The 9,955-nt window shown below is 35.6% G+C and overlaps 1 protein-coding gene across 2 annotated transcripts; it reads right to left on the bottom strand.

Moving 5' to 3' along the window:
* Window positions 1-904: 904 nt before the first annotated feature.
* Window positions 905-9,627, bottom strand: LOC131914098 (olfactory receptor 7E178-like). 2 transcript variants are annotated; one of them, XM_059266691.1, is made up of 2 exons: window positions 9,599-9,627; window positions 905-1,847 (listed from the first exon to the last, which is right to left on the bottom strand). In XM_059266691.1, exons 1-2 carry the CDS (start codon window positions 9,625-9,627, stop codon window positions 905-907), a joined length of 972 nt encoding a protein of 323 aa, XP_059122674.1. The 2 variants fall into 2 exon arrangements, with proteins under 2 accessions (XP_059122674.1, XP_059122675.1); XM_059266692.1 differs by lacking the exon at window positions 9,599-9,627 and adding an exon at window positions 1,972-1,987 and having other exon boundaries at window positions 905-1,812.
* Window positions 9,628-9,955: the final 328 nt, after the last annotated feature.

Here is a 9,955-nt window from a genome sequence, read left to right as displayed (position 1 = left end):
TTATTTTTCTTTCTGAAACTGGCATAACTTACTTAATATGATTATCTCTAGATGAATCCACTTTTTCTGCAAATGATACTATTTTGGTAATCATGGTTGAAGAACATTCTGTTGTGTACAAAAATTCTCATATTTTCTTTACTCATTCTATTTTTCACAATGCAGGTGCCTCTAAAACATAGATATTGTGAGTAAAGTTGCAATAAACATTGACTGGAAATTATTTCTATGATATGTTGAGTTGGAGTTTTTGCATACATACCCAGGAGTGGTAGAGCTGGGTCATAAGGAATATCCATATTTAATTGCCTTAGGAAGTTCCATATGACTTAAATAGTTACTGGTGTAGTTTATATTCCCATTGGTGATGTATAAATGTTCTCTTTTGTCCATATGCTTGCTGTATTTCACTGTTATTTGTTTTCTTAATCATTGCCATTGTGACTGGGATGAGATAGAGCATCAGTTTAGTTTTGATTTGCATTTATCTGCTGGATATGTGAGGTTGAACCTTATTTATTAATTCATCAGTATTTTAAAACTGCAATATGTTCCCTGGATATGGTAACTTAAACATATATCTTAAAATAAAGTATACATGGGCTTTGAAAAGGGGTATTAGTTGTGAAAATATAAGAGGAACATAACTATTTAACTATATTTAACTATAAAGTTCTTTACTCAGAAATTGTGGGCTTTCCTGGATATATTGATTTATATATGCTTAACAGAAGACAAGATCTAGGTATTCTTATTCAATTCAATTAAAGACAAATGGAAAGAATATACATTTAGGTATTAGTGAAGTGAGATGTAAACCGAAACACCAAAGAGGTTGTGTTTTTAGGTATAGATAGTTGGGCTAGCAACTCAACCTTCAGAAATGATGGAAGGTGTTGTGTAATTACTTTGTTCTTTTTTGCAACTTCCAGAGGGCACTTTTAATGTCCTTGTTCCTCAGGCTGTAGATGAAAGGATTCAACATAGGTGTGACCACTGTGTACATTAATGAAGCCACCGCACAGTTTTCAGGAGAATTTGATACAGTTGAACCAACATATACTCCAATGGCTGTTCCATAAAATAAGCAAACAACTGAAAGATGAGACCCACAGGTTGAGAAGGCTTTATATTTTCCACTTGTTGATGGAACTCTCTGGATGGAAGAAATAATTTTATAGTAAGAGAAAAGGATCCCTGAGGTTGAAAATAAGCCAAAAAAGACACCAATAAAATGTGCAACTATGTTTTTGGTGACTATTTCAGAACAGTCAAGATTTAGAAGTTGTGAAGGGTCACAAAAGAAGTTAAAGATCTGCATATCCTTGAAGTATGTAAATTGTAGCACAATCAAATTGTGCACCTGAGAGTCCAAAAGACTGACCAAAAAGGATACCAAAACTAAGAAGGCACAGAAGGGAGGATTCATAATAATTGTGTAATGCAGGGGGTGACAAATGGCCACAAACCTGTCATAGGCCATTGCAGTCAGAAGCATACTCTCCATACACCCAAAAATTATAAACATAGACATCTGTGTTAGGCAGCCCACATAGGAGATGACTCTGCTTTGAGTCTGAATATCCCAAATCATCTTTGGGACTGTGGTGGAGATGAAACAGATGTCAGACCAGGAAAGGTTGGAGAGAAAGAAATACATGGGGGTATGGAGGCAGGAGTCAGAGATGACAGCCAGGATGATGAGCAGATTCTCAAGCACTGTGACCACATACATAGATAAAAACAGTCCGAAGAGGATGGGCTGCATTTCTGGATCATCTGAGAGGCTCATGAGATGGAATTGTGAGACAACTGGTACATTTTGTGCTTCTGTATTGTTTGGACACCTTTGGATAAACAAAATTAATTAGAAAAATATATAAGATAAGCTATGATTATATTATAATCTCAAAAGTAAAAGAAATAATTAAAAAGGGGGAAAATCCATATGTTTTAAGCATTACTTATTACAAGTAAAATGTTCTAACTTGAGGTTCATTGCTTACAGCATCACGACATGCCCAATAATCTACAACTTTCTGTATGGATTTCCAAGTTATACATCTCCTTTCATACAAATCTATTCTTGAGGAGGTAAACTCAACAGGGTTTTAAAACCAAGAAAATTAGAAATCACAACTTTAGGATGATTGTAAAATACAACTATATTTTTTGATGATGTAGAGAAGAAAATAATGTCCTTCCACTTTAAAAAAAATATTCCTATTACAGCAAAAACAACAGAATATATCGTATTTTTCTGAAGACACAGGTAAAAATTTTTTGGATTAGATTCTTTATGAAGAAACCATTTACTTAAACTGTATTTTTTTGTGCATTAACTTAACATGGTCCTCTTAGACAAAGTAATTGTTATAAGCTAATATTTAAAAATCCTGTACTACATTAAATAGGAAAACCTAAAAGAAATGAATGAATTTCTAGATTCTTCAAACCACCAAAATTATGCCCAGAATTGAACATACTAAACATACCCATGAGGAAGTTAAAAGAGTAATAAAAAAATTTCCAAGTAAAAATGTTCAGGGCCAGAAGGATTTACAGATGAATTCTACTAGACTTTTACAGGAGAGAGAGAACTTTCTTAAATTATTTTTTAAAAAAATCAGAGAAAGGAGAAGTATCTCTTAATTCCTTCATGAATCAAACATTACAAAACCAAAACAAGGTAAAGACACACCAAAAATGAACACTACAAGCCAACATCCCTGGTGTACCCAGACTCAAAAATGCTCAACAAGATACCTTCAGTCAGAATACAAACACACATCAAAAGATATTATTCACCATAATCTACTTGGCTTCATCCAAAAGAATCAGATATTTTCAACATGTGTGCAATAAACCACAAAAATGGACTTAAAAACAAAAAAACACACAATCATCTCAAAAAATGCAGAAAAAAATGTGACAAAATCCATCATGCCTTCATAATAAAAGTCTAGAGAGAACATATGGCATCATATGAGAAACATGCAGTCAACATCATTCCAATTATATAAACCATGAAGCAATCCCATTGAAGTCACGAATGAGAAAGGGCTGTCAACTATCCCCATTTCCTTTTGATACTGTGTTTTAAGTTCTGGCTGATGCAAAAGGACACTAAAGGGATACACATAGGAAAAGAAGTCCATCTATCCCTAATTGCAGATAACCTGATGTTAGATATTTGAAAACTGCTAACAAAAAACTTCTAGAAATAAACAAATTCAGTAATGTGACAGAATGTAAATCATATAAATCCATAAATCCATAACTATTTTATACACCACCAACAAACATACAGAGAAATGGACTCCCTCCCATTCACAATAGCCTCAAAGAAAATACAATATATAGGAAGAAGGCTAACCAAGAAAGTGAAGAACCTCTAAAATGGAAACTTTAAACCTTTGAAGATGAGAAAGACACTAGAAAATGGAAATATATCTATACTCTTGAATTAGTAGAATTAATATTGTTGAAATAGCCATTTTGCCAAAGGCTTTACAGATCCAATGAAATCCCAATCAAACCTCTCCATCTAAGTTTCATATTGTACAATAAAATCCCCAGGTAGCCAAAACAATCCCGAGGAAAAAATGCCATATCTTAAGATATACTATATACCCATAGTAATAGCAATAAAAACTATATAGAATTGGTATAAAAACAGACACATAGACCAATAGAATTAAATAAATGATCCAAACATGAGCATATGTAACTTCAGCCATGTAATGTTTGACAAAGGCCCTCAAATTATATGCTGGAGATAAAATAACTTCAACAAATGGTGCTGGGAAAACTGGATGTCTACATGCAGAAGAATGAAATTAGACCTGTATATATCACCTTCCACAAAAACTAATTCTAAGAGGATAGAAGATCTAAATGTAATAATTGAAATTACTAAAAGAATATATATCCACAATTAATGAAAAAGAAGGCATGAATTTGAAAAAGAGCACAGAGGGGTATACTGGAGAGTTTGGAGGGAAGTAAAGGGGAAGTTATGTAATTATAATATTAAAATATGATAGAAATAGAAGTTTTTCCCTTTGATTTTAGCATGTTTGATCTGTTAATACTGCTACATTGCCTTTTCTGATCATAATTCTTCTCATAGCTAAGAACTTGAGCTCCTGAAGCAACTCTAGGCTTAATTCTCAGTAACCCTATACCTAATTATATATGTTTGTCACTGATATTTTGTATTATGTGGGCTATAATTCTCTTATTTCAGTTATGTAAAGTAAACTTTGATAATTGTTCCCCGCTATGATTAAATTGGGAAAATGCAAATGAGAAAAGTACAGGAAGTGATGTTAACATTTCTGCACATTTTTCTCATTTTTAATTATTATATTTATTCATTTTATGTGTGAGCATTTTGCTTGCATATATGTACATGGGTGCTGCAAACCAAGTGTCCTCAGCAAAGCACAACTGCCCTTAACTGCTAAGCCGTCTCTCCAACCCCTTCCCTCACTTTTTTTTTTTTTTCGAGACAGGGTTTCTCTGTGTAGCTTTGTGCCTTTCCTGGAACTCACTTGGTAGTCCAGGCTGGCCTCGAACTCACAGAGATCCGCCTGGCTCTGCCTCCCGAGTGCTGGGATTAAAGGCGTGCGCCACCACCGCCCGGCCCTTCCCTCACTTTTAAAGTGGGCATAATGAATCACCTGCCTAAAGAACTTTTTACCCTTTTAATCTATTTATTTTGTAAAATAAAAAAATAATGTATTTTGGCTACATTCTTTCTTCTCCTACAATGGTTCTCAGATCCTCCTTACCCACCCCACTCCTTGGAAAATAATAAACAAGCAAACAAAAGAACACAAAAAGAAGGATAAAATCTAAAACTAAACCAAATCAACCCAAAAGATATGAAGTCATTTTTGTGTTGGCAAATTGTTTTTGAACATATGGGTGTAGTTGATATACTCAGTGTTACTCCATTAAAGAAAACAGTTTTCCCTCCCAGAAGCTATCACCTACAACCCATCTCCTACTCCCTCCCACAAGAAGGCAAGGCCTCCCATGTGGAGGCATATTCAGTAGAGGCAAGTCCAAGCTCTTCCCCCTGACTCAAGGCTGCACCAGCTGTCCCATCATAGGTAGTGGGCTCCACAAAGCCCATTCATGCACTAGAGATGGATTCTGATCCTACCGCCAGGGGACCTCCCAAGCAGATCAAGCTATACAACTGTCTCACCATGCAAAGGGCTTAGTCCAGTCCCATGTAGGCTCCACAGTCATTGATCCAACTTCCATGAGTTCCCTCCAGTTTGGTTTAGTCATCCCTGCATGTTTCCCCATCATGATCCTGATGCACTTGCTCATAGAATCCCTCTTCTCTCTCTTTGAATGGACTCCTGGAGTTCTGTCTAGTGATTGGCTGTGGATCTCTGCATCTGCTTCCATCAATCATTGGAGAAAAGTTCTGTGATGACAGTTAGGGTATTTACTGGTCTGATCTCTGGAGCAAGCCAGTTCAGTTCAGGCACCCTCTCCACTATTGCTTGTAGCCCAGGCTAGGGTCACCCTTGGGATTCCTGGTACTTCTCTAGCACCGTGTTTTTCTCTATCCCCATGATATCTCCCTCTATCATGGTATCTCTTTCATTGCATTCCCCCTCCCTCCATATTCCAGTTCTGCTGTGGATATCTGTATGCTGTGAAAATGTGTTGCTATGAATGATTGATAAATAAAATGCTGATTGGCCAGTAGCTAGGCAGAAAGTATAGTATAGACGGAATAAGCAGAGAGGAGAATTCTGGGAAGTGGGAGGCTGAGTAAGGAGACATCGCCAGCTGCCGCCATGAGAAGTAAGATGTAAAGTGCCGGTATGCCACAAGCCACCTGGCAGCTTATAGATGAATGGAAATGGGTTAATTTAAGATATAAGAACTAGATAGCAAGAAGCCTGAGCCATTAGGCCAAACAGTTTAAATAATATAAGCTCATATAAGCCTCTGTATGTTTACTTGGGTCTGAGTGGCTGCAGATCAGGTGGGAACAGGAAAACTTTCAGCTATACAGTTCAACCATCCCATTCTCTTATGCTCTCATCCCCTATCCCCTATCTCCTACCCTCCATTGCCCACCCCTCATCCCCAGTTTACTCATGGAGATCTCGTCTATTTCCCCTTCCCAGAGCGGTCCATGTGTCCCTCTTTGGGTCTTCCCTGTTAGTTAGCTTCTCTGGAGTTGTGAGTTGTTGCCTGATTACCCTTTGCTTTATATCTAGTATCCACTTATGAGTGGGTACATACCATGTTTGTCTTTCTGAGTCTGGGTTAAGGAATACTCAATCATACCACAAGGACACATGATCAGCTATGTTCATAGCAGCATTATTTGTAATAGCTAGAACCTGGAAACAACCTAGATGCTCCTCAACTGAAGAATGGATTAAGAAAATGTGGTGCATATATACAATGGAGTACTACTCAGCAGAGAAAAACAATGACATCATGAAATTCTGTTTGGACTAGAAAATGTTGCCTATCTGCACAATATCCATGGCCTCTAAAGAGGGCAATATCTCACCAGTGTGTGTTTTTCACTTTAAGAGTTCTATCAGCATGGAAATACCAATTAAAAAATGCATTGCCTATATTCACTGTACAGAGTTTTGTGCCACCCAAGACATTTTGGATGAGTATATACTGCACATATTGAACACATTCCCCAGTTTCCCCTTAAATGCCCATCCCATTAGTCTTTTCTCTTTACACAGTTTCACTTCTGATTTCATATCATATGTTTGTACTTGATTTTAAACATCTATATAATATACAAATGCCGCAAATGCAAGTAATTATAAATGTTTGTAATTACTGGTTAAACTGAACATGTCATGATTTTTTTTAATTGAAAAAATGTGTTTTTCTGAGACTGGCTTGATTTCCTTAATATGATCTCTGGTTGCCTTCATTTTTTGCAAATAACACAATTTTGTTATTTTAGGGCTGAAAAATTCATCATACTCATATCATATATTCTTTATCTGTTCCTATGTTGGATATTTAGGCTGATTCCATAACCTATTGTAAATAGTGCTGCAGTCAAAACTGATGTGTGCCTGTGTATTGATTTGAAATACTTTGGGTAAATATCTGTGAGTGCTATAGTTTAATCATATGATAAATCTAGTGTTAGTTATTTGAGGAACCTTTATTCTTATTTTCATTTTGGCTGGACTAGTGTGCCCCCACCATCAGTAAATAAGAGTTTTGATGAATACAACTTTTAAAGGTGTTGGTTCTCAGGCTGATATAATATTCTAAAATGTGCCTTAGACCAAGTTACAAAATTTACATACCTTTATTTTTCTGCCTTGTAAAATTTCTTATGTTTGTCAAAATTTGTCTTGTGATCTTTGAGTAAATGAGTATTATAATGCTTTCAAAGATAAGGCTAAAAATATCTTGCTTATATTCTCCTGAGACATTTTTTAAGGAGGCAAAAGTATAGGAAAGAATACCTAATGTTTTGATGTCACATTGATTATGACCAATGATGTGAGCCAAGACAGGTTTTATTTAATGTTGACATACATTTTTGAAACATTGTTTGTGATAACCATAGTATAGGCTGTGGGGAATTAGAAAGGAAATAGGTATAATTATTACCTTCAATTTATCACAGAATACTCATATATAGGTGCAAAATGAAAAAATTCATTACATGAATAGAAAATAGTAACTGTAGGTTACAGGATATTTTATGAAAATTGACCTCATTATTATTATTCATAATAGTTAAAGTTTCTTTTACAAATTTTCTTTGTAAATATGTATTAGTCACACATTGAGCTTCCCATTTATCTATTACTATTTAATACAGCTGTATCTACTAGGAATCATCACAGATGAATTTACCAAGCCTCAGAGATACTAACAGCTTTTTAAGCTTTATAGAAATAATAAACAAAGCTAAGTGAATTCAAAGTTAAATTTTTTTTTTTGGTTTTTCGAGACAGGGTTTCTCTGTGTAGCTTTGCTCCTTTCCTGGAACTCACTTTGGAGACCAGGCTGGCCTCGAACTCACAGAGATCTGCCTGCCTCTGCCTCCCAAGTGCTGGTAAATTATTTCTTGATATGATGGAATAAACTTTTTTATTTTTCTCAACCGTCAAAATTGTTTTTGTTCAGTTATCTCCTCTTAGAACAATATGAAATAGAATTTATCAGCATTACTGTTTGCAGCATGTGAGCAAGTCAAAAGTACATGCAATGTATCTTCAAAGTCATATGCTAAATATAGAAAAAACACTGTATAGTTTAGATAAATATTTTTTCATTATCTTTAGGTTTTGAGATTATAATATAATTACAACATTTCCTCATCTATCTTTCTCCCTACAAACCCTCCCTTATAATCCTTCTTGCTCTTTTTGAAATTCATGGTCAATGTTTTCATTAATTCTTGTTACACACACACACACACACACACACACACACACACACACACACTCCTAAATATGTAAGTACAATCTACTTAGTCTGTACAATGTTACTTGTATGTATGTGTTTAGCGGGTAACCATTTGGTATCATTTCTTAGCCTATCTGAAACATATGATGATGTTTTTTAGTAGTCATGAGTTATAGACACATTCTTTCCAGTCTTCTAAGTGGTATTCCATCTTATTAAATAAAAATCTGATTTTATGTCATGTTCCAGTTAGATATTTTAAGAATCAAGGAGGATATGGACAGTTTCAAGGATATCTTGGAGGCCAGGGCAGATCTGCCTTGAGTTATTATGTGTGTATTTCTTTGTGTCCTTTGCCTGTAATCTATGGTTATACTTCTGTTTATGGAAGTAGTTAATGCCTCCCACTGTGATGGAATCACAAAAGGAAACACATGGCATCTCCTGGATTTACAGAAATTGAAGCACATATGAGTTTATTGTGGGGGGTAACCAAGCAAAACCTTTTGAAAAACATGTCTCATGTCCACAATCAGGTGATCCACTTCAAGCATGGCTTACTACATTTGTTTTAGCTTAATACTCTCCTGAACAACTGATATAGAGGCTGCACTTTTTGTTTTCCAGGAAATGAACTGGTAATTTATGAAGTGGAGGTGATTAGTTAAATGAAGAGAAATCAGCTGCACAGAATGCACAGGTCAGAACTCAGAGCTCAAAATCCTTCAGTTATAGTTCAAGATGCTGCTCCTGCTCTCCTTTACCTGCTGTTCCTCATCTTCTTGGTAACAACAGGATTTCATAGGAAACAATTTTGAAGGTCTCATCTGATGACCATGGGAAATACACATAATACTGTGGTTATTCACCTTCCTCTTTTTAAATTACATTCATAATATTGTAAGTATGCTTAGGAAAAACGATTTTGTTTTTACCTTTGATGTGTGAGATATCTGTGACAATACAGTCCATGGGAAAGGAAATCAAATTGAGTTATATGTTAGCCCCACTTCATGCAATGCAGAACATAAATTCCCCACTCATCATAGAAGAAAATTTCCGGTCAGCATCCTTTCACCAAGTTTTCTCTTATGTTAAGAAACCAATGCTTCCAAGGGCTCTTTCTCCATCATCCTCCCCACTCAGCACTTACTTGTTTAAGCTGATTCCTTGCTGGGTCATGACCAAAATACAAAGTAACTTCTTTGTCTTATTCCCATGTAAGGCTCTGGCTCATTTCTTAGGCTTGATAAAAATATATAATGAAACCCCCCTGATTTAGTCAGCCACCAGAGGAGAATACATGGCAGTGTCCCCACTGTACTCGAGCCTTCAAATCACAAGGTTGACAGCCTGGGGTAATTATTGACTCTTTTATGACTTTGGAGATAGAATGCCCAGAGCTCATAATTACACAAATTGCTTCACATTATCACAGTCTCTCAGAGGTTCTTAATATTAGAAATGAAAAAAGGAAGAAAAGAAAAATAGTTCACTAAAATCTTATGGC

This window comes from Peromyscus eremicus, chromosome 7 (assembly GCF_949786415.1).
Source record: "Peromyscus eremicus chromosome 7, PerEre_H2_v1, whole genome shotgun sequence".
Lineage (NCBI taxonomy): Eukaryota > Metazoa > Chordata > Mammalia > Rodentia > Cricetidae > Peromyscus > Peromyscus eremicus.
Note: the sequence above shows the minus strand (reverse complement) of the source record. Positions and strands in the feature narration are given on the sequence as shown.

Excerpts from the sequence above, each read along its gene's own strand:
- LOC131914098 (XM_059266691.1), bottom strand. The coding sequence starts at position 9,627 with ATGACCCAGCAAGGAATCAGCTTAAACAA. Across the intron at positions 1,848-9,598 it reads CAAGGAATCAGCTTAAACAA|GTGTCCAAACAATACAGAAG; the intron begins GTAAGTGCTGAG and ends GTTTATCCAAAG.